At 39.3% G+C, this 25,266-nt stretch overlaps 1 protein-coding gene across 4 annotated transcripts in view; it reads right to left on the reverse strand.

Annotated features, from left to right (window-relative positions):
• LOC137627679 (zinc finger protein 160-like) overlaps nucleotides 1-25,266 on the reverse strand; it is a 147,650-nt gene that overhangs the window by 22,403 nt on the left and 99,981 nt on the right. The window contains exon 14 of one of the 4 annotated variants that reach the window (XM_068358878.1): nucleotides 9,669-11,124. The exons of 2 other annotated variants lie outside the window; for them this stretch is intronic. In XM_068358878.1, the coding sequence (XP_068214979.1) occupies nucleotides 10,238-11,124 (887 nt within the window). In that variant the 3' untranslated portion in view covers nucleotides 9,669-10,237. Of the gene's footprint in view, nucleotides 1-9,668; nucleotides 11,125-19,471; nucleotides 21,731-25,266 lie in introns of those variants that run through there. One more of the 4 variants, XM_068358874.1, reaches the window with a different exon arrangement.

Genomic DNA, 25,266 nt, shown 5'->3' on the forward strand with positions numbered 1-25,266 from the left:
AGCTGGGAATATCGAAAGATTTAGGCCAAGGCCGAGAAGGCAGCTCATTTTTGGCTAGAAAGCCAAGTTGCAGCGAACAAGTAGCTTTTTCCGACGAAAATCCGATGTTCTTGCTGAAGGCATGAATCTCACTGACTCTTTTAGCCGAGGCTAAGCATACCAGGAAAAGAGTCTTAAGAGTGAGATCTTTCAGGGAGGCTGATTGTAACGGCTCAAACCTGTCTGACATGAGGAATCTTAGTACCACGTCTAAATTCCATCCAGGGGTAGCCAAACGACGCTACTTGGTGGTCTCAAAAGACTTAAGGAGGTCTTGCAGATCTTTATTGTTGGAAAGATCTAAGCCTCTATGCCGGAAGACCGATGCCAACATCCTTCTGTAGCCCTTGATAGTGGGAGCTGAAAGGGATCGTCCTTTTCTCAGGTATAAGAGAAAATCAGCTATTTGAGCTACAGAGGTACTGGTCGAGGATACAGAAACTGACTTGCACCAGTCTCGGAAGACTTCCCACTTCGATTGGTAGACTCTAATGGTAGACGCTCTCCTTGCTCTAGCAATCGCACTGGCTGCCTCCTTCGAAAAGCCTCTAGCTCTCGAGAGTCTTTCGATAGTCTGAAGGCAGTCAGACGAAGAGCGTGGAGGCTTTGGTGTACCTTCTTTACGTGTGGCTGACGTAGAAGGTCTACCCTTAGAGGAAGACTTCTGGGAACGTCTACTAACCATCGAAGTACCTCGGTGAACCATTCTCTCGCGGGCCAGAGGGGAGCAACTAACGTCAACCTTGTCCCTTCGTGAGAGGCGAACTTCTGCAGTACCTTGTTGACAATCTTGAACGGTGGGAATGCGTAGAGATCCAGATGTGACCAATCTAGGAGGAAGGCATCTATATGTATTGCTGCTGGGTCCGGGACTGGGGAGCAATAGATTGGAAGCCTCTTGGTCAGCGAGGTTGCAAAGAGATCTATGGTTGGTTGACCCCAAGTGGTCCAAAGTCTCTTGCATACATCCTTGTGGAGGGTCCATTCGGTTGGAATTACTTGCCCTTTCCGACTGAGACAATCTGCTATGACGTTCAAGTCGCCTTGGATGAACCTCGTTACTAGGGAGATGTCTTGACCTTTTGACCAGATGAGCAGGTCCCTTGCGATCTCGTACAACGTCAGTGAGTGGGTGCCTCCTTGTTTGGAGATGTACGCCAAGGCCGTGGTGTTGTCCGAGTTTACTTCCACCACTTTGCCTCGAAGGAGACATTCGAAGCTTTTCAAGGCCAGATGAACTGCCAACAGCTCCTTGCAGTTGATATGCATGCTCCTCTGACTCGAGTTCCACAGACCTGAGCATTCCCGACCGTCCAGTGTCGCGCCCCAGCCCAAGTCCGATGCGTCCGAGAAGAGAACGTGGTTGGGAGTCTGAACAGCCAGGGGAAGACCCTCTCTTAGGTTGATATTGTCCTTCCACCAAGTCAGACAAGACTTTATCTTTTCGGAAATCGGGATCGAGACCGCCTCTAGCGTCTTGTCCTTTTTCCAGTGAAAAGCCAGATGGAATTGAAGAGGACGGAGGTGTAGTCTTCCTAGTGATACAAATTGTTCCAGGGATGACAGCGTCCCTACCAGACTCATCCACAGCCTGACTGAGCAGCGTTCCTTCTTCAGCATCTTCTGGATGGATAGCAGGGCTTGATCTATTCTGGGGGTCGACGGAAAAGCCCGAAAAGCTAGACTGTGAATCTCCATCCCTAAATACAGAATAGTTTGGGATGGGACCAGCTGCGACTTTTCCAAATTGACTAGGAGTCCCAATTCCTTGGTCAGATCTAGAGTCCACTTTAGATCCTTCAGACAGCGACGACTGGAAGAGGCTCTGAGAAGCCAGTCGTCCAAATAAAGGGAGGCTCGGATGTCCGATAAGTGGAGGAATTTGGCTACATTCCTCATCAGCCTCGTAAACACGAGAGGAGCTGTGCTTAGGCCAAAGCACAGGGCCCGAAACTGGTAAACCACATCTTCGAAGACGAATCTCAGAAAAGGTTGGGAGTCTGAGTGAATGGGGATATGGAAGTAGGCGTCCCTTAGGTCTAGCGAGACCATCCAGTCTTCCTTTCTGACCGCTGCTAAGACTGACTTTGTGGTCTCCATGGAGAACTTCGTCTTTGTGACAAAGACATTCAGAGCACTGACGTCTAGCACCGGTCTCCAACCTCCTGTCTTCTTTGAAACTAGGAAGAGACGGTTGTAAAATCCCGGTGATCGAAGGTCCGAGACTTTGACCACCGCTCCCTTCTCTAGCAAAAGAGACACTTCCAGTTTCATGGCTTGTCTCTTTGCTTCCTCTCTGTACCTGGGAGAGAGATCGATGGGGGACGTCGCTAGAGGGGGTTTGCGTACAAAAGGGATTTTGTACCCCTCTCTGAGTAACTTCACAGATTGTTGATCTGCGCCTCTCTTCTCCCAGGCTTGCCAGAAGTTCTTGAGTCTGGCTCCCACTGCTGTCTGAAGTTGCGGGCAGTCAGACTCTGCCCTTGGAGGACTTGGGTCCTTTCCTCTTCCCTCGTTTCCCTTCGGCACGAGCACCTCCTCTGCTGGAGGCTCTGCCACGAAAGGGCGGAATAAAGCGAGACGCTGGAGTGTCTATCCTCGGTCTAGCAGACAATGTAGGCAAAGGGGGAGCTTTGCGAGCCGAGGACGCAACTAGATCATGGGTGTCCTTCTGAACTAACGATGCGGCAATTTCCTTTACCAAGACTTCAGGAAACAGGCACTTGGAAAGGGGAGCAAAGAGAAGTTCAGATCTCTGGCATGGCGTAACTCCAGCAGACAAGAAAGAACAGAGAGACTCTCGCTTCTTCAGGACTCCGGACGTGAATGAGGCAGCTAGCTCATTGGACCCATCACGGACGGCCTTGTCCATGCAGGACATAATGAGCAAGGAAATATCCTTATCTGGCGAAGAAATTTTCCTGCTCAGGGCTCCTAAGCACCAGTCTAAAAAGTTAAAGACTTCGAAAGCCCTAAATATCCCTTTAAGAAGGTGGTCCAGGTCCGATGGTGACCAACAAACCTTCGAGCGTCTCATGGCAAGGCGGCGGGGAGAGTCTACAAGACTTGAGAAGTCGCCCTGGGCAGAGGCAGGAACTCCCAAGCCGAGAACTTCTCCCGTGGCATACCAGACGCTCGATCTAGAAGAGAGTTTGGATGGGGGAAAGGCAAATGCTGTCTTCCCTAAACTCTTCTTAGACTCTAACCAGTCTCCCAACAGCCGCAAAGCTCTCTTGGATGAGCGTGAGAGAACGAGTTTCGTAAAGGCAGGTGCGGTAGCAGGCACTCCTAATACAAACTCTGACGGAGGAGAACGAGGAGCCACAGAAACAGAGTGGTCCGGAAACAACTCCTTGAAAACAGCCATGACTTTTCTAAAGTCCAATGATGGTTGAGTTGCCTTAGGCTCGTCCAGTTCTGAAGGTTGATCGTCGGGTTCAGCAACGTCCTCATCTGATAGTTCCTCATCCGACAACTGATGAGGAAACGGCAACAGAGTGGGCAACGTCTGGTTCGCTGAGTCCGGTCGCACTGGTGCATGCGTGACGGAGCCGGACGCAACGTCATGGAACTGCTGCACAGTCTGTGAACTGTCAACAACCATGGGTGCGCGAGGACGCACAGCGTCCACCCGAGACTGTCTAGACCGTCTGGGTTGTGCAGTCAACACCATACCGGGTTGCGGAGGTTGACGCACCGCGTCAAAACAAGTCACCTCTGATGGTTGCTGAACGTCCTGAACGTCAACAACCACCTCCGTGCGTCGCCTAACGTCAACATGCGGCTGGCAACCCACACTGGGTCGCATCGGAGGAGGAACCACCTCAACTGGTGGACGCGAGAAGGTAACCTCAGCGTCAACAGGACGCACAACAGACCGCTTGGAAGGTTGTTGGCCAGAAGGTTCAGCAGCAACCTTCTCCGCATTAAAGTCCTCCATCAAGGACGCAAGCTTGGACTGCATGTCTTGCAGCAAAGCCCATTTAGGGTCTACGGGAGCAGGTGCGGCAACAGACGGGGTTAGCGACTGAGGCGGTACCGCTTTGCCTCTCTTAGGCGGTGAGCAGTCATCAGATGACGGCAACGAGTCCGAACTGACCCAGTGGCTACAGCCGGGACGTTGGACTTGTCCTGAAGGGACCGACTTACGTTTTAAAGGTCGTGAGACCTTGGTCCAAAGTTTCTTACGAGAAACACCTTCGGACGACGGGGTAAAAACGGGCTCTCTCGTCTTACGTAGGTAGGGGCGATCTTGGGGAGATACGCCTGATACCTTGGAGGGAACGTCTGTTCACTGATCAAGGCCTCTCGAACCCATGCGTCGTACGACATTGCTTCTCCCCTGGGCTTGGGAGCTTGCAAGAGGTCCCGGACTAGGAGGACGACAGGCACGAACAGACGAACCCTCAAGCGCAACACTGTTCACAACACTTTCACTAGGCACTTTATCACTTCCCGCGGCACTTTGGCACTTTAGCTCCTTAACATCCGCCATGAGTTGATTGCGGTCACTAGCAAGGGACTCAACTCTCTCCCCCAAGGCATGGATAGCACGCATCATGTCAGCCATCGATGGTTCCTGAGTGCTAGGAGGGGGGTTAGGAACAACCACTACAGGGGAAGGAATAGGTTGAGGGGCATGAGGAGAGGAAAAATCTATCGACCTAGAAGAACTTCTCCTTAATCTATCTCTCTCTAGCCTGCGTGTGTACTTCTCAAATTCGATAAAATCGAATTCCGAAAGGCCCACGCATTCCTCACACCGATCTTCCAATTGACAGGTTTTACCCCGACAATTGGAACAAACAGTGTGAGGGTCGAGAGAAGCCTTTGGAAGACGCCTAGAACAGTCCCTAGCATTGCATTTTCTAAACTTGGGAACTTGTGAAAGGTCAGCCATTTTGAATTGGTCAAGGGAAAATTCCAAAAAACGATCTAATTCATCAACAATGAATCCGATACAAAAAAGAGTTCAAGGATTTAATTGAAGAAAAACCCTGCACAGCGAAAGCTCATAACCAAAATAAAGTACTTCACCAAATATGATGGGAAAAACTCCAGGTTTCAACAGCGAGTAAAGTACGTCTTGTCGACACGTCGACAGAGAAGAAATTGAGTCTTTGTTTACATTGAGTATGGTATCTGGCCGATAGTTGGCGCTGATGGGCACACCCGCAACCTGTATAGCGATCGCTGGCGAGTTTTTTACAGTTTTTTGTCTGTCGAGCAACAGAGTTGCAGCTATATATATTCACCGGCTAAGTTAAATATTTAAAAACTGAGCAACAGCCCTTTACAAGATAGGCCGAGTAGAAATTTTCTTGGGGCAAGGTTATTGGAAAACCTCCATAATCTTCTAAACAGGGGCTTTAACACAGACACACCCCTCTCCGGACAACAACTACAGAAGATGGCCCACTGACCCAGGTATACATCTACATTGGATTGTCATATGGTAACGCACAGCTGTAGAATCCTATGAGAGAGAGAGAGAGAGAGAGAGAGAGAGAGAGAGAGAGAGAGAGAGAGAGAGAGAGAGAGAGAGAGAGAGAGAGAGAGAGAGAGAGAGAGAGATGTTTTGAAGACCATATCAGACTTCACATGGACATTTGTACTTTTGGGTTGCTTGTGACCAAACTGTCCATGGTTTCCTCTCCTTCAGAACACAATTGCTTTTCCCTTTCGGATCTAGAATCTTTACACCAAGATTTCTTTGCAGGACTTCTTGGCTGCCATTCTGGTCTTCCTTTTGGAAGACAGAAAGCTTAAGGCCTCATAAATTCTTTCATAGAAACCCATACTGACAGAACTTCTCAAGTAAGCTTTTGATGTGGATTTAGACTCCTACATGTTTCACAAGACTACTTTACATATTCCTCTGCTTTATAATGGTCTTCTTTACCACCTTCAGTTTTCTAAAAGTCACTCAATTGAGTTCTTAATTTCTTGGCTGGATTAGGCAACAATATTAACCTCAAAGAGCATCTACACATAGCAGTATCATTAATATCTTTAGAGTTGGGCTATGAGTCAGTGAACTAGCTGCATTTTGCAAACAGCGGAAGTTTGTCATCCTCACTCCCGGCCAACTCCTGATACTGACTCTGGATCTTCTCTTTGTGGCCTAAATAAAAAATCCAATTTGTTGATAGAATCCTTTCTCATACTTTGACTTTACAACCTTCTTATGATTATCTGTCCAGTGCCTAGTGTAAACCTATTTACAAAGCTCTAAATCATCCGAAGTTAGTTTGTTTTAGAATACCCATGAGCTTTGCGTTGTCTTATGACTTACCCCCATAAAGTAAACTGATCCTCTCTCCATCCCAAAACTCCTGATGCAAGATATCCAGAGATTTATGAGTTGGTCTGGGGATAAGGGAATTCATAAGACATTACCTTAATCATATACAAGTGGTTCAGCGTGCTTGCAATGTTCTTTCCTCGAATTGGTCCCATAAGCTTGGAAATACACAAAAAATTAAGGAACGGAATTAAAAATAGAGTAATTTTATTAAGTGTGTTTTACCAAAATACCCAAAATACCAATCTCTTAATTACACACCAAATAAAGGTTAATGTTAAGGTAGGGGGAAAAGGGAAGGCAGGTGTCGCCCTGCTCCTTATTAGGAGACAAGGCACTAAGAGGGAAAATATATATGAAGATAGGACCCTGTTATAATGGTTGTGTTAAATCTGGAGGAACCACTATATCTTTTTAATCCTTCAAAATTAAGGGACAAAAATAATTGACTGATGTTGCTACAGCCCGGATATCTTGGGCATGAGGTACAGATTCCGGCTTGGTTCTTTTAATAAAATAAAGAATCTACTGTCTGATTCCTTTCAGGGAAATGGTTCCTCCATCCTTTCTAATAAACAAAGGTTCTGAAGACTTTAAAGAAGGTCTATTTAAATAGCTTTCCAGAGTGATAACTGGGCACAGAGATAGATCCTGTGGAAGTGGGACAATCTTCCAAGGGGACCATCTATTCTGTGGATCCTAATTCTTTTCTAAGAATTTTCTATCTAGAGAGAATAAAATTCCACCAGAAGAAAGAAAATCAATATGATTTGGTTCTCTAGATAATGCTGAGAGTTCAGATATTCTGGCTCCTGAGGCTAAACTTATCAAAAATAACGCCTTCCTAAGAAGCGCTATATAAGTGCATGAGTCAATATCAGAGTCAGAATCTAGATCAAGGACACCATCTAAAACCCATGAAACTGCGTGAGGGCGAGTTACTGGTTTTAGTCTAGTACAGGCTCACGGAATAGACGAAAAATACGAACCTGTAAGATTAATAATGAACCCGATCTGAAATATTTTCTTTTAAGCAGATTTAATCATAGTAATAGTATTATTGGCTAGGCCTCCTTCCAAGAAAGTTCTGAAAAAGGTAACTGCCAGATTCATAGTCAGTGTCCGAACTTTCTTACATCAGAATCATATTGCCGAAGGGTAGAATCTCATATACCTGACAATAGGGACAATGTGTTAAAAGCGTCAATCTCAGCATCTCTTTGTGCTGCAAATCTCAGTAGTCCATAAAGTGAAGGCACTCTGAATCCGTGAGGAAGCAGACACACTGTGAGATAGTACCATCCATGTTAACTTGGTTCGGGAATCCGCCGAGGTCGGAGTCCTAGTTCCACCAAGATAGGGAACCAGTTGCATTGGGCCAATTGAGGGCTACGAGGGCAATCCGACCTTTGAAAGTCCTCAGCATGTCCAGGTCTTTCATTAGCATGTTTAAAGGTGGAATTAGATAAATCCTCCGTCAGTTGTTCCAACCTACGGACATGTCGTTTGTGACATAGGCCAGAGGGTCCAGGTTGGGGGCCACATGACATTGTGGCTTGTGGTTGGATTCCATGGCAAATGGGTCTACTTGGAGACCCGGAACCTGTTGGCAGGTCCAATTAAATGACTTTTTTTGCCAAGGACCATTCCGACTCCCGTGGAGGTGTCCTTGTTAGATCATCCTCAACCCCATTTCTTACTCCTGCCAGGTGAACAGCTGACAGGTGGCAAAGGTTCCTTATTGCCATTGAAAAAGTAGCGACCATCACTTGATTTACGTGACTTGATTTGGACCCTCCCCTGTTTATGCAGTGGACTATCACTTGACTGTCTAGTATTAGACTGATATGTTATTTCTGTGACGGGGAAAGACTTATTAGAGTCTAGAACACTTCCATGAATTCTAAGATATTCATGTGTACAGTAGTTGTCGGAGTGTCACTGTCCACAACCCCTGGACCTATTCGTATTGGGAATAGCCTCCCTAAACGCTTAGGGAGTCATCTAAATGGACAACCAATGTTGTCGCTAGGAATCATAAAGGTACTGACTTTGCTAGGTTTTTGACCTTCGTCTATTGTTGAAGTCTTTTCCATAGTGTAGGTGGAATCCGAGAAATTTTGTCTCGACATTTCTCGTTTGCTTTGGACCGCCAAACTCGATTGATGTCTTCCAGGTTGACTCTCAGTAATGTGTCTGTTACTGAGGGAAACTGGAGTAAACCTAGGATCCTTTCTTGGTATCTCCGGGTCGTTAGTTTGTCCTTGAGAGATCCTCTTGTGTTTCTTAATATCTGTATCCTCTTCTGTGGTGGAATCAACCACTTGTGTGTGGTCAGGATCCATTAAAGACCTAACCACTGGAAACACGTTACTGGAGAAAGACGGGACTTTTTGAAATTTATTTGGAAACCTAAGTATTCCAGAAATTTTATTACTTAGCCCGACGCCTTGTGGCATTCCTTGACGCTGTTGGCCCAGATAAACCAACCGTCTAGGTAGGCCACTAACTGTATTCCTTGAGTCCTCATCTCTTGGACTACTGTCTCCACCAACTTAGTGAATAACCTGGGCGCTATGCTGAGTCCGAATGGCATCACCTTGAAGGTGTAAGCCCGTTTGCCTAGCTTGAACCCTAAGAAAGGACGAAAAAGCCATGCTATCGGAACATGAAAATAAACGCCTGTAAGATCTATAGAGGTGGTGACGGCCCCACGAGAACATAAGGTCCTCATCTGTGAGACAGTCAGCACCATTTCTAAGGTATAAATACTGCTAAATATACCAGAGAAAAAAGTTGCATGGAAGGCCATAAATATACCCAGCTCGCTCACCCTTATAGGGTGTCGGTATATTAACTGGGGCGTGTGAAACCACTACCAGAGGTCCCTTACCAATTAGTCTTCTCCTTCCTCAACATCCCCCATTACTACGAGGTGCCGTTTTCTACAGCTACTGCTTCCCCCTCTCCCCCCACCACCACTACCACTACCCATTCTTCTCCCATCATTCCTTCTATGCACCTGTGAAGGTTTAGATGTGTTTTTCATAGCTCTGTGATATTTTGTGTTTTTGAAGATGTCAGATGTTTTGGAGATCCCTGCCCCCAAGTTGAGTATTATATTTGTCTGTTTGGGATTTCTAGGTAGCGACACACGTTCATTACATATATGGTGCAAAAGAGGTAACAGCCAGGAAGAAAAGAATTTTAATACCACTGGATAGCAGAGTGAGTGCAAGTTAAGCGATGAACCCCAGTGTTTGTAGGGGCTTAGAGACGGTGCTAATGTATCATTTGCATCGGTGTATGAAGGGACTAATGATGTGGAAATTCTCTGTACAGGGAATTTATTCAGGTTTCAGTAATATAAGTAACAGAAAACTCTTATTATTTTCTACATCCATCTATTTTAGGGAAAACAGGATCCTATTTATGGGAAAACTTCAGCCTTTTAGGAGTTTTTATTACTAATGGAACAAAGGCCCTTGAGATTTTCTACTAATTCTTAAAGCTAAAATTTACATTATCCATATAAAAATATTCTATGCTTGTTCTAAACTAATGGGGAAAAAATGTAAATAATTGTCCTGAAGTTAGTTTGCCCATGTGGCATCTCATCTAAGAGAGGAGTACAAAATTGAATTAATTTGTTAACAAAGGGAAGGCAAGGATGAGGAGCTTGGTTAATGCCAAGAATTAGTTTGCTTTAAAAAAAAAATGATAAAAAAACAAGCAAACATGAAAAGAACGAGGGTTACTTTTCCTTCAAATGGACATATATGAGAGAGAGAGAGAGAGAGAGAGAGAGAGAGAGAGAGAGAGAGAGAGAGAGAGAGAGAGAGAGAGAGAGTTATTCATACACATATTTACTCATGTAAATGACTAGCAATTTTATTATACTTTATTATATTCAATATTCACACAACGCCTGGTTGGGTGAGGGGATTTAATTAGTAAACCGTTCTTGCCAACAGACACATGCATCACTTCCATGTGTGCACCTAGTCCTCCAGGACCTCGAAACATGCCATTACATACAATACACTGATGAGCAAAAGGGATGAGGTCAATATCCTTATGGGTCTCAATATGCTTTTCCAAGTTATTTGCTGTCATGTGCTTAGCACCACACAAATCGCAAATAAATCTCTTGTCATTCAAGTGCTTTGCACGAAAATGGCATGCCACATGTTTATATGTTTTAAAAGTAACTTTACAATATTTACACTCGAAGTTCTTCTGTGTACTGTGACTACGCAGATGGTCTTCATAAACAAATTTGCTGTTGTACACTTTGTCACATATGTCACACTTATAACAACCTTCATTTGTATGTATAACAGAGTGGTTCTTTAAAGCTGCCTTTGACTTGAAGCCCTTCTCACATTCTGTACAGTTATATGGTCGCTCATCGCTGTGAACTTTCAAGTGTCTCTTCAAGTGGTAAAGCCTTGGACCTTCATATTCACATTCGGTACACTGGTATCGTCGGGGACCTCCATGTTTAAACATTCGATGTACACTCAAGCTTATTTTGTCATCAAATTCATCATTACAGTCATCACATTGGTATGATGGCAATTTCAGGGGCACAACAATTAACTTCTCATGAAGTTCTTTAATATGCCTCCGAAGTTCTTTTTTTCTTTCAAAGGCATCTTTACAGTCTCGACACTTGAATAAAAAACGTTTTACAGCCTTCAACTTCTTCCGCCTTCCCTTTTGTGTTGACCTCCTGAAAACCATGCCAGGATGTGAGCTTGAGGCCTCTTGACTTTGTTCTGCAAGAAGATTTAGCAGTCAGATTCTGGCACTTCAGACATGTCATCATCATATATCTGTTCTATGGTGTTCACTTCAATGTTCCTTTATATAGTTAATACAAAACAGACTACACATTATCTTTTCACATACAGTATAACAATTCACAGACAGGATAGTCAATAAATTTGAAAGATATATAGTATCACTCATAGCTATTGGGGATGCCTACTTTACTGAAATGCAGTAATGTATAATTCCAAGAGAAAGATATCTTTTGAATAATAAAGCTAAATCTAAATGTTGCATAATAAAAATTCAATAATTCCACAAGAATTAGTGGTAACAAATGTGATCTTTGCATTCCATGGCAGCTAAATTTCTTCTATGCAGATATCATTAAAATAAAAGTTCACATAAACCATTCTGTATTTTAGTATATTGGTATGATCATTTACATTAGCAGTCACATTCATACACAACAAATATAACGAGCAAAATTTTCATTTAAATACAATAGTATATTCTACTATATAATTTCCAACACAAATATTATGTACTATAAACAGAATTCCTGAAACAAAATGTATTATTTCAATACATACCCAACATTCACTGAGCTATACATTTTGCAAGTGAAGCTTGGTTAAAAACTCAAAATTAGCGGACGAGTAGTAAGTTTGTATGACTACTCCTCCTATACTTGACACTACTGTAGTTGCCTGCCATCTTGACACCATACTTTTTATTTGTCCCCACTGCATGTGGGAGGGAGGGTAGATCAAATGAATGTTGGGCAAGTTTTGTGAATAATAAATCTTCTTTCTAAAATACTGTTAATTTCAATAGGTATTACCAAACACCCATCACACTGATTCCCACATCATCCAGATGGTGGGTAGTTGTAAATAATAGGGACAGTAATAAATCCACACTGCAATAATATGAATACCAAAAAGTCTTGTAGCAATCCATTAAAACACTCAGAAGACTTGCAAAGCAGAAGACTCATTTCATCTTAGAGCATTACCTCACCAAAAGGAATACCACCGATAGAACCAAACAAGAACTAGTCAAAAGAACCTCTAAAGAAATCAAGGTATTGATCTAAATCTTTAAAGTACCTTAACTAGATTCCTACTTTTATCACCTAATGAAAATAAAAAACAAATAAAAAAAAACTAATGGACAATGTGAGTCATAAATAAATTTCTTCAAGTAAGCGAACGCAAGAACAGAGTTACACTTACATTATCCTTCTCATTACCTTTGGGAAGGAAAGATTTTGTATCAAATTAATAGTGGCCATTCCTCTAATGTAATGTACTTTGACTTTGAGGAATTGGAAAGAAGAATTCAGTCTTCTAATTCACAGTCAGTGTCTATTAGTCTATTCATAAAAAAAAAATACTTTACGTTCTTCGACACAAAGAGAATTATCTTTTTAAGACCTCGGACTTTTTTTATAATCATTATGTAAGGGAGGTGCTTTCTTCAAATACACTTTAATGACTTAGACAGGACACATTTCATAAACATTTCTTCCACTCTAGTATCTCGAGAAAGAATGGACAATGTCAAGTGATTCTTACAAGTGGATTATTTTTTTACTCTAAAAGCTGATAATAAAAGGAGGAATTGCTCCTGCTTCAAAATTTCAACTGAAGTACAAGTCTTTTAATTTTCTAATGCTCTTGGCTAAAGTGAAGACTGGTGAAAAAAAAGGAACTTCCAGAAATGCTTTCTGAACCCAGTGGACTTTATGGGTTCAACCTAATGACCCAACAAGAACTTTTGGACTATATTCCAATTCCAAGAGGTAAAACTAGAATTAGGGGATCCCAATCTATGCAATGTAGTGTTGAAGGCAACACATATCTATAATCTGTGACAGTTGCAACCGAGGAACCTTGATATATCACGAGGGAACACGAAAAACTTTGTGATATTGTACAGAGGAGTTGATAGCCAAAACACCTCAGGGCTTACACAAATTAAAGTACATAGTCCATTGTTGCTATTACTGACAAAGGGGGGAATTTTTCTTGAAAGCAATTATGGAAAGGTCTACTGTTCCAGAAACTAAGGACTTTGAGAGGGTTTGATGACTGTAGTGGCCTCATTTTCAATTGGACACAAGGCAAAAACAACCTGCCCTAGGAGACATAAACCACCTGCTTGATGTTACTAGTTGAGTTTTGAAATTCTCCACAAACTTGAAGGAGATGAAGCTCTCCTATGCAGGAAAAGACTGAAAAGGAACTTCTGCAATCCTCACTTCAAAATATAGAATTGATTGAGTTGCAAATAACATTGACTGATTCCAGATTATGAGAATTCCCAACAAGGGGAAAAGATTGAAAATAGATTTTGGCTTCAAGACCCCTAAAGAAGAATTTGACAAAACTAGCAAGTTCCATCTGAAGACTAGTGCCATTATATAAATGAATATTTGTGGGGCCATACTGCGACTGAAACAAAGACAGTAGAGCTAAAAATTCTTTCCTTAGAACACAAATTTCAGAAATTTTCTTAGATCTTGATGCAATTTGAAGCAAAGATGATCATCTAAAAGACATATCAAGAACATCTGCTCGTCCTTTATAATAGGAGATAAAATGAATATAGTTGTCTATGTAAAATCTTGAAACTTATAAACTAGTTCAGTTTAGACACATTAAGAACTGATTTCCATCCCCCTTTTCAAGAGTACATTCTGTTATCCTTTTGGAAAAAGAGGAGGACTTCTCCCTATGGGTCCTAAAGGTCTAGAAAATCAATATTTTGATTTAGTAACTGTCAAAGTATTGTTCCTCTATCCTTCTCTTCTGGTCATACAAAAGGGAAATTTAAAGAGTCTTGACCTATCTGGGATACTGACATTCATACTTGCCCATGGGGCAGGAATCATCGTCGAACATAGCTGGTCTAGTTTACCGACAAAAGCCTTAGAGGTCTGAGCAAGGCTGGATTGCCTCTTATTCAGGTACTCCTCCAAAATCAGGAGCTAGTCTTGGTTGGTAGTAGCATAGGACCACATAATGGAGCCAAAAAGATTGTAGTTTTGTTTTACTCCATCACCAACTTCAACCCTTAGATGTCAATAATCTATTGATACTCAAACTTTAGCTGTTGGTGAACAACTATCATCAATAGATGGTACCAATGTTTCTATGGATCCCAAGACAGAAAATGTAGTGCATTTGATGTACAGGGCAACAGCTTACTATGAACAGCTAGTTACCAATGGACCTTTACTGCCTTCAGATCCGAATGAGCCTCCTCCTAACATGTCTGTCATGGAGACCCTGTTGAAAGAACTAATTGTTGTTGAATTTAACCCTCTGTTAGGAACAGGTAGGGGGAAGTGATAACTAACAATGATTTTAGGGTCTCAGGTGAAATGAGAGAAACACAAATGATTGGGGTGACAATATATCCTTGATGGATAATTAATGATGAACTATCCCTGTGATGATAATGATAAAGATACTGATTATATTCTATTTGGGGTTGATAGTGATCACAATAGAGATGAATGATATGTTATAATACAATGACATGCATGACACATAAGCTAGCTATGTGCATTTCAATCAAGGGAGAACCTTATCAGTTTTGCTGTGGAAAAATTTGCATTCATTTGATATCAATGTGATACAATTTGAGAGAGAGAGAGAGAGAGAGAGAGAGAGAGAGAGAGAGAGAGAGAGAGAGAGAGAGAGAGAGAGAGAGAGAGAGAGAGAGAGAGAGAGAGAGAGACAGTTTTATGCAAAATCTTTCCTAGATATGCAAACATTACATTGTTTATGTGGATATACTTTGCCACTAGCTAGTATGATTGTTGAAAGCTTGCTGCCACTCTTGCTAAGTATTAAGTGGTGGGTAGGATTTGGATAAAACTCCCCTAGATTTGAATAGCTAGGAAAAATATAATCCACTTTAAAACATTACAATTTTTCCCTATGAGAATACATAATTTTGTCATTTATATGAAAAACTAATCAATACTGTACTGTACATGAGAAGTATTGACAATGAAGTGTAACTGTTGGTGCTCTATCTCACCAAATATTCCTAGTTGCTGGTGGTGTAAATAAGCCAGGAATGAATATTCCTATAACCTCTTGTACAGTACAGTACGGCATTCGGACTCTAGGCAGTCTGCTTGCTACATCTGGCCACAGTCCGCAAACCACTACAACCAATTGAAGGCAGGGTACCAAGAGTCTCAGAGCATTTTTTTTCCTCTGGCATTACCCAACTCTTGTTCTTCTGAAAAGAGTAAGGAGATCCCCACACCAATCTGCTCTGAAGAGATAGATTACCCAAGTAGAAAAATATATTTTGAGAAAAGATCAAGAAAAGCATTATGCCTCTTCAAAAGATTAGATTATAGGGTTGATGTGAAGTGTCTAGTAGTGACAGTGTTGTGTTCATATTTCCCCCTTCCAAATATACAAAGATAATTTGTGCGGATGCGAGTGATCAAGGTTAGCTCATCAATGGCCTCGAGTCTCCATAAGACCTGGCTATTATATGTTCATAGTATCTTGTCTACTCCATCCTATCTTAGGTATCAATAAGCTTATTATTTACTAAATATAAAATTAATACTTTGCTTCTTTATTCTTTGCATACAGTACTTTACTTATCATTACTTCAAAATCTTATATAATTTATTTAGTACTTTACTTTTCCCACTTACACAATAAACAAGATTTCAATACTAAAACCTATTCATTCCCATGAACATCACATGTTTTTGGTTTTCTTTCCTTATAATAGCCCTACCCCACTAGTGCAGTATTGAAACTATATAGCAGTGTATTGAAATGCTTGGACGTAGCCATCCCTTTGTCCCCTTCGTCTTTCAGTTCTTTTGTCATCGCATTGAAACTTGAACATTTTACCGACACTCCAGATTGTTAACTTGTGATTTAGGGATTATTTAAATATTATTAATGATTATAGATTAATAAAGGATGTTTTTTCAGGCACTGTTATGCATTAATGTGATGATTGTTAAAAGGATTTATTGCTGGGTGATAATGATCTTCATTCTTTTTGTAATATGCTAAGAACAAAAGCATCATTAATTTTGAAGATATTGCATTAAAATTTGGTCTACAACTTAGAAAGACATTATGAAACAATAAAATAGAGCACTTTTTTCAATTTTTGTTTCATAGTTATTTCTTAATTTCTTTTTCCTGATTCATAAGGGTTCTTTTTTTTACCATATTAAACGGCATTAGCTAGCAGGCCTCTTAAGTAAGTTAACTAATCTAGTAAAGATAGTACTGTATTAAAGTCGAGTACCGATGGTGTATCCAAGATGAATTCTTAGACTTTAAATTTCTTAATATCATCAATAATTTTAAGCCCATCACGAGTGTCTAGCACTAATTTTCACTCATTTGGATGTACAAGTTATCCAGTGGAATAATTTAGTTTGTGGCGAGTTTCTGTTAAATTAGTGCAGTTAACCGTTCGATATCTGGAATTTCAACATCAGGGTTTTGATATTTCATACAGTATTACCAAGATCTGCATAATATTCTAAGCAATTTAAATTCTTCACAGGACTGGGCAGTTATGACTGCTGCATGGAGCCCAACACTTTCAATTCACCAGAATTTCTTTGCAACTAGCCTTCACGATGATTCCTCATCTAAACAACGTGACTTCTCTGGCTGACCCTCTAATTATCCCAGCGCCCTTCCTCGTAAAAGCATCTCCCTCACGTGATTGTCAAGCAACTACAGGTAGTTTCAAGTTATGTAATGTGTATGTAGGAGTACGTATTATTATTATTATTACTATTAGCCAAGCTAAAACCCTAACAGGAAAAACAAGATGCTACAAGCCCAAAGGCTCCAACAGGGAAAAATATCCCAGTGAGGAAAGGAAATAAGGAAATAAATAAACGATATAATAATGAAAAGTTAAAATGAAATATTTTAAAAAACATTAACAACATTAAAACAGATAATTCATATATAACTATAAAAAGACTTATGTCAGCCTGTTCAACATAAAAACATTTGCTGCAACTTTGACTTTTGAAGTTCTACTGATTCAACTACCCGATTAGGAAGATCATTCCACAACTATACCAAGTACAACTTATTTTCAATACTAAATGTTTCTACTGGATTTCAAGGATTGCAGAATGTGTCAGGAGATTGATTTCGCTGTGTAGAACTTCGTAAATGATTAGTGGTGTTGAACTGTATGTGAATTGTACAGTATCTTTTTTATCTTATTTTTGCTGACATTGCAACTGCCTTAGGATAAATATTGATATGTTCATTGAATACAGTAACTACTAACAGTGTATTTACAGTACAGTGCTCTATACAAAATACTGCATTGTATGTAGATACAGGCTATGTATTAGGTGACAAGCTGGCAGGGTTATGAGGCAACCTTGCGAAGACAGTGATCACTTAGGAGTGGCGTCTCACCTTAGCCAATACTGTAGTACATAATTTATATTACAGTAATATATATTACTGTATCAGTGAGGGTTATTGGATAGGAATAACTTTGTTATCTATACATAGAGGCATGGCAACGACTTACTCATTTATACCTTTCTTCCTAAATATGAAGGCATTTCCATTCCAATAATTCCTCATCTTTCCCTACCCAGCATTCAGGAAGTCCAACCCTAAAATTGCCTCCTAAACAACACTTTTGTTATAAACTGTTTCACCCTATTATGTACAGCACCTGTAGTATATTACTCCCAAATGAATATACCATGTACATGTCATATTTTTGCTTATACCATTTTTTCATATTTCCATGTAACTCGCCCTTTTAATCCTTTTCATATACTATGGAAAAATGTATCTTAACGCAATATTTTCTATTTCAAGCACAACCAAAGTTGCGTTTCCGAGTGTGTTGGCAATATAAATACAATATATTAAAGTTTTTGCTTGTATTAGCTCTAATTTTTAGTTCCAAATCCTCTACATGTACTATACTATTTATCTTGCATGCCTTCTGGTGCAATATACATTTACTACCTATTGCAGGGCTAATTCATTACACAATGACAATGCCTTATCTTCTTGGGTTTCACTTAACGGTACTATTGTAAGGCTACTGTTGCTTATATCCACTTTTGCCAGTGACAAACAATAGCAAGGACATTCATTCATTTCTGCAGCTTCTCTATAATTTCAGTCAACAGTATACACTAATGGTAAATTTCAGCATCTTCACACTATTTCCTTCTGATATTCAACAGTTTTGCATCTACTTCCCTTTACAAACAAAGACACACCTGTGCCTCAGACTCACTTCAACATCAAAACCTTACTCTCCCATTTATATCGTAATGCTTACTTCTCTAAGTAAGTTGAAAATCGTACACTCGCTCAAAATCTAATTGCTATATTCATGCATATAAAATGTTGTGTTTAATGTTTTTAGTAGTCTAATGAATTAAATTACATAGATTTTACCATGCTATTTCAAATAAATGTCCAGGATTTAAAATTCTGAAAAATGTACTGTGGTTTCAATGTTGTTGACAAACATCTCTAAATACATGGGAAGTGTGTTGTCTTTTTAATAAATTTACTGGGTGACTCAGATATCTTTGATATAACATTAACAAAAGCAACAACCAATGTAGCTATTTCTAGTCCACTGCAGGAGAAAAGCCAAGAACATGTCCTTATTTATGTCTGGGGTTTGGCCAATTTTCATCACCTTGCTGGCCACTGCGGACTGGTGATGGGAGACTTTAGTTTGATGCTCACAGCAAACCAACCTAGTATTGGTGGCCCTGACAAGGAAAGTTATCCTGATCATGGCAATACACAAACCCTTTCTCCAAATCAAGGTATCCCAACTAAGAAATGGATATAACATAATACTTCTTTAAAATGAAAAAGGAGAGAAGTCAGTGCCACTTACACATGGGTGGTGGTGGTGGTGGTGGTGGTGGTGGTGGTGGGGGGGGGGGGGGGGGGTTGGAAGTAGCCGTAGAGAACGCCACCCCGTAGTAACGGGGGATGTTGAGGAAGGAGAAGACTAATTGGTAAGGGACCTCTGATAGTGGTTTTAACATGCCCTAGTTATTATACCGACACCCTATAAGGGTGAGCAACGTAGGCATATTCCTGGCATGCCATGCAACTTTTTTCTCTGGTATATTTACCAGTATTTATACCTTAGAAATGGTGCTACAGTATAAGGAGCATTTCACGAAGCAACACAGGTTGAGCCCAGAAATAGATTTTTCCCTTGTCCAAATCCCTTTTTTAGGTAGGTACTGTACTACTGTGCTGAGCATGTGAGAATAATGAGCAAAAGATTCCAAATCTATAATTTATTGTATTATCAGTCATCCTTACGGTCTGGAAGGCAAAACGCAGAAATGTTCTTTGAAAAATATAGCAGGTTTAATTAATTGCTTTCTCTAGGGCCATACATGTTTTAAATGGAAAAAATATCAAGACATCTATCCTCACAGGTCATATGTTTTACTAGAAAACTAGAAGAGATTTTTATTGATGACATCATTACTCTCTAAAAATATACAAACTGAATTTCTCTTTAAAAAAAAAAGACAAAACATGTACTGCAATACACTCATACCTCTCAACAAGTGATTTCATGTCCAGTTTTTTTACTGTTCCATTTTGCCACAACAAAATACAAAAAAATTTTCTCCACACTCTTTAAAATAAAAAAGCCACAAATATATTGCAAGAACAATGTGGTAAATCTTGACTTCCTGTATTAACATTGCCACAGGGTTGCTTACTGAGGTTACATAGTAACTTGGTGGTTTTATAATGGTTAACTTTTATGTAATTTATTTGTTTTTATGGATAATGTACCCCAACAACTATACAACCTTTTACACAATTCCAAAAAAAAAAAGAGAGCATAATAGTATAACCTGGATCACACGTACTACCAGTCCCTGATATATTTTGTTAGTCAGCAAACAGATTTACCATTAGCATTATCAGTTTCTAAACCAAAATACTGTATGTCTAAATTCTAATATAATTCAATATAATGTACAACCAATCTCAAGTTAAAACAAAGTAATTAACATTTCATTGGACTTTCAGAAATATGCCAAACAATTCTCTTTCCTGAAGAATTAAGAGAATGACTGTCATAAAAAAAGTATTAAATCTCACTTCAGAATGAGTTGTATCTCAACAGTGCAAGTCACAAAGCAATGAAAACTATCTGCAAACAAAGAAAAATGTAAAACTTGTAAATAACCAGCAGAACGTTTTATTCAGATTTTCAAAAAAAATTGCCTTAGTTACCTCCAATCACTTCAAATAAAATACTTAAAACATATCAAGTACAATCAAACAAATAATTCAGCATTTTCTCTAATCTATTCCTCTTAACTATGTGCTTTAATCATGTGCTCTTGACACTGGCTCTCGGAGGCAAAAATTGCGCTACATGTATTACATGAATAAATGTGAATGACTTCTCGTTCATCATTGCTGGCGACAATAAAATCTTGACTAACATCACAATTCAAGTCTAATTCCCTTTCCGATACATTGTACACCACTTCCTCTTGATCCCCTGACTTCATATCAGTTAATACATAGTCTTCTTCACAACTAACATGAATTGAGCTTTCTTGACTTTTTTTGTTTGCTTCTACGGATTCATTTGACACATCCTCAGATATGGAAGAAAAGTGATACTTGGTAGGGCGCCGAGTTGGATGTGGATTTACCAATTGTTTGTCTGATGCTTCCTCTCCCACATCTTCTAGTGATTTTAAATTATGGACCAACTTCACATGCGTTTCAAGACCTTGATGACCACGGAATTTAGCTTCACATCCAGTACACTGATACGAGTATGGAAGATAAGGCATGTCACTATGCTTTTTCAAATGATTTTTCAAGTTGAATCCTGTCATATGCTGGGTGCCACAAATATCACAAATAAAACGTTTGTCATTGAGATGAACAGCACGGATATGTCGAGCAACATGCTTGTAGACTTTGAATGATGCACCACAATAGCAAGCAAAATTTCTTTTTTCCTGATGGCTATGCATGTGATCAAAATAGGCTCCTTTATGATTGAAGGCTTTTTGGCAAGTGTCACAGAAGAAACGTCCTTCATTGGTGTGCAAAACCATGTGGTTTTTATATGATTCAACCGTCTTCAAACCTTTTCCACATTCACGACAAACAAACTGTTTTTCGTCTGAGTGTACTCTCATGTGCCTTTTTAGATATTCCTTTGTTGGGGCTACATAAGTACATTTAGTACATCGGAAACGTCGTGGGGCACCATGTTTAAACATACGATGAACCTTAAGAGTAATTTTCTGCGTGAATACTTTTCCACAGTCTTCACACTGGTGGCTGCCTTGCCATGGGGCAACACCAAGATGGATGTGGCTGTAATGCAATTCGTATTTCCTCCGAGTACTGAATACAATGTTACACTCAGAACACCGATGCTCCTGTCGTATCCACCTGGTATCATGTTCATTACGTAGGCGCTTGCGATTTGTCTTGTTACCAGCACTGGAATCGAGAGTATCTTCCTTATCCACAGCATTGCTGCTCCCCTGCTCCAATCCAGCCTTCAACGTATATTCTGCAAGAAGAGTCCACCATCAGATACACTATGGAGTGATCATTTACCGGCTGGCCAACATGTTTTAGGCATCAGCAGGGGAGCAGCTGCCAATAATGTGAATATATAATCATGTTCATCCATTGAATATGGAATACAAAGTTCACTTTAAACACATTCACAAATGTTGGACGGAAAATGAAAATTCACAAATTCAATGTAAAGGTTTTTTATATACAAAAATTGTAATCCTAAAGCAAAGCTATGGAAAGAGCAGTGTTAATTTGGCAATTATCAAGAGAAACATTAGCATGGTGTGTAAAACTATAACTATTGAAGAAAAATACCTGCATCTCTCAATGCGTCTTACTTTATAACTCAACAGATCAAACATTTTTGTACTTGCAAAATTAGTGGTTTTTATTTTATCTATTAATTATGAAAACAAAGCTAACTCAACATTTTCACCAATTTCATTTACATATAGATGGATGTACACACACACACACACACATATATATATATATATATATATATATATATATATATATATATATATATATATATATATATATATATACACACACACACACACACACACATATATATATATATATATATATATATATATATATATATATATACACACACACACACACACACACATATATATATATATATATATATATATATATATATATATATATAATCAAACCTTACCATTTGTGGGTTTGCTACCAGTAAATTTGATATCTGTGGGAATGGCCTGACCTTCCCTAAAGCAATATTTGAGTACATATTAACAATTATACAAACATAATCACAGAAAAAGTCTTGATAGATGAAGCAAATATTCATTACAGTATTATAGAAGAATATCAGTTTCAACTTACTCTTCCTCTTACAGAACTGAATAAGACATGCTGTAGTTGGTCTTACATAACAAAGTTTTTTTTTGTCTTTGCCGTTATGATGCATTCACATCTATATAACTGTGAATAACCTTAAATGAAAACACAAAAAAGTAATGAGATTTATTAGACAAAATATAGCACAGCATACTCCGTTACATAAGAAGGGAGGGTAAATTCAGACGGAGGAGTGAATTTTCAATCACTTACAGAATAATGGCTTTTCATCTTTTCTCTTTGGTGCTACATATATGAATGCTTTCCTGCATTTAGTCTTTCTTTGAAGGCTGATATTTGCAAGTATATAAGGATATAGGGAGTCTGGGATACTCACTAAGACAGCATCTGTTATTCAATGCTTTCCTTATTTGCTGGGTGTCTGTTACCTAATCCGCATGAATGGTGAAGTCTGATTGTGTGTGTGTGTGTATTAAAACCTCCTTAGATTCAGGTCATTACATTCTGGGAACCCTAAGGTTACAAAATACTGTGGGCAATAGGCAATATAAACTAAGATTTCTATGTTTCTCGATAATATGGTAGGTAAAAGTTTGCTGAAAGCTTATCTACGTTATAATAATTGTATTTCTCTATCTGCTTGTTCATATTTTTACAATTTTTATGTCATGATCATGCCAAAAGAGGCAAAAAGTGTCAGACAACAACTAGATATGACTGATATCAAATTTGCCAGGCAAATACGAAGACGAGATAATATTATAATAGTCATGTTTTACTCAAATGTGGCCATTTGATAAATATAGCATATATTTTTTGGATTTGAGGGAAGGGGCTCACCATTGTTTAGTAAATAGCCCTGAAATATGATGATTACATCCTTATGAACCTCAGTGTTTAGAAAAATTAACGCTTGAAGCTAACACACTACTTATGCATACTTCAGTAATTTCAACCTACCGTATCTCTACAACAAAAACAAAGAAAAATCTTTGAGGACTGTATTTCTTTGTCAGCTTGTTTATATATTCATAATTCTAATGTTAAGGTTATGGAGAAAGATACAGAAAAGTTTCAAACAATAACTAAATATGAAAAGAAAAAAAATTGCACAGAAAGTATGCTAACGAGAAAAAATTGTGCTAGAAACGTCCTACGTATGTGTGGGCATTTGGTACGTGTAGAGTATATATTTCTGGATTAGAGGCAAGGGGCTCAGCACTGCTTTTTAAATAACCAAAAAAAAAATGAGATGATTATGTCATTGTGATTCTCAGTGGTGAGGTAAATTAAAGCCCTAATTATGAATTTACTAAAGTATAGTCAACAAATCTTTAAAAAAAACTTTGAAGACCGATTTCCCAAATAATGAAATATTTGGTGAAAATTGCTACTACTATTTTGTCAAAACAGCAAAAGATAGGGAATTTTATAGGCTATAATCTGTACATTCACTTTTTGCCTTTTTAACTATAATAAATAAAAAAAAAAATATTCAATGTGAAAGAAGTAATCTTTGAAAGTGACTCCTATACATAAACAGTGAAATAAAATACAAATGGCATGAGAATTTCCCATGTACAAGTTTTAGAGCATAAAAGGGATTTTGACGAAGGAAAAATCTATTTCTGGGCGAGGAACCTGTGTCGCTCCGTGAAATGCTCCTTAAAGCACCATTTCAAAGTTATAAGTTATAAATACTGCTAAATATACCAGAGGAAAAAGTTGCATGAAATGCTAGGAATATATCCAGCTCACTCACCCCTAGAGCGTGTCGGTATTAAAACTGGGGCGAGTGATACCACAACCAGAGATCCCTTTCCAATTAGACTTCCCCCTCCTCAAAATCTCCCGTTACTACGAGGTGTCGTTCACTACAGCTACTGGCCCCCCCACCACCACCAATACCTAACCTTCTCCAATCATTCTTTGTTGGCACCAGTGAACGTTCGGACGTGTTTTTCATAGCTCTGTGTTATCTTTTAAATGGTTTTTTATATGAAAGAAAAAAAAATGGTTGAAAAGCAAAAAAGGAGCAGAAATTAGATATAACCCCAAAATAGCATTGTTTTAATAGGGCAGTCGCGTTCTGTGCCCCTTTACTGCACTGCTAAAGTATAATTTTTTACTATAGGCATAAACCTATTGAAAGGAAAGAAGATGCAAAATCCTAAAATCTTAAATATTTTATGGATAAATGTTGGTATAACAACTTCTAGAGAAGTGGCAATATGAACATCAGGGGACATTGATAGAAATAAAGTACATATGCATACGTAATGATATATATCATTTTGACTGGCCTACCTAGCAGTGGACTGTCGTTTTACTGTTTTTCAAGGATGGAATTTGCCCATGATGGTATTCTGGTTAATTCACGAATTTCTAAGCCACGTTACTTTTGAAGAGCCTCAAAAGAGAAACAAAATCATGTACATTTACTACTAGATGTACCCCTACATAGCTACACTTTTACAGGGGTAACATGAAAAAATTGTTCTCAAATGAGAGGTGAAAACTGAATCAAGACAAAGCTTAGAAAGTCAAACAAACCACAGGGAACAGATAAAGATTAAATGCAGAAAGAAATGCATATGGGCTAATAAGGATGTTGTAAGTCACTCCAAAATAAATCTCCAAACAGGATCTTGTTTAAAAATGCGAACTAGATGTGTCACTATGTATAGA

Source organism: Palaemon carinicauda, chromosome 35 (assembly GCF_036898095.1).
Source record: "Palaemon carinicauda isolate YSFRI2023 chromosome 35, ASM3689809v2, whole genome shotgun sequence".
NCBI classification, from domain to species: domain Eukaryota; kingdom Metazoa; phylum Arthropoda; class Malacostraca; order Decapoda; family Palaemonidae; genus Palaemon; species Palaemon carinicauda.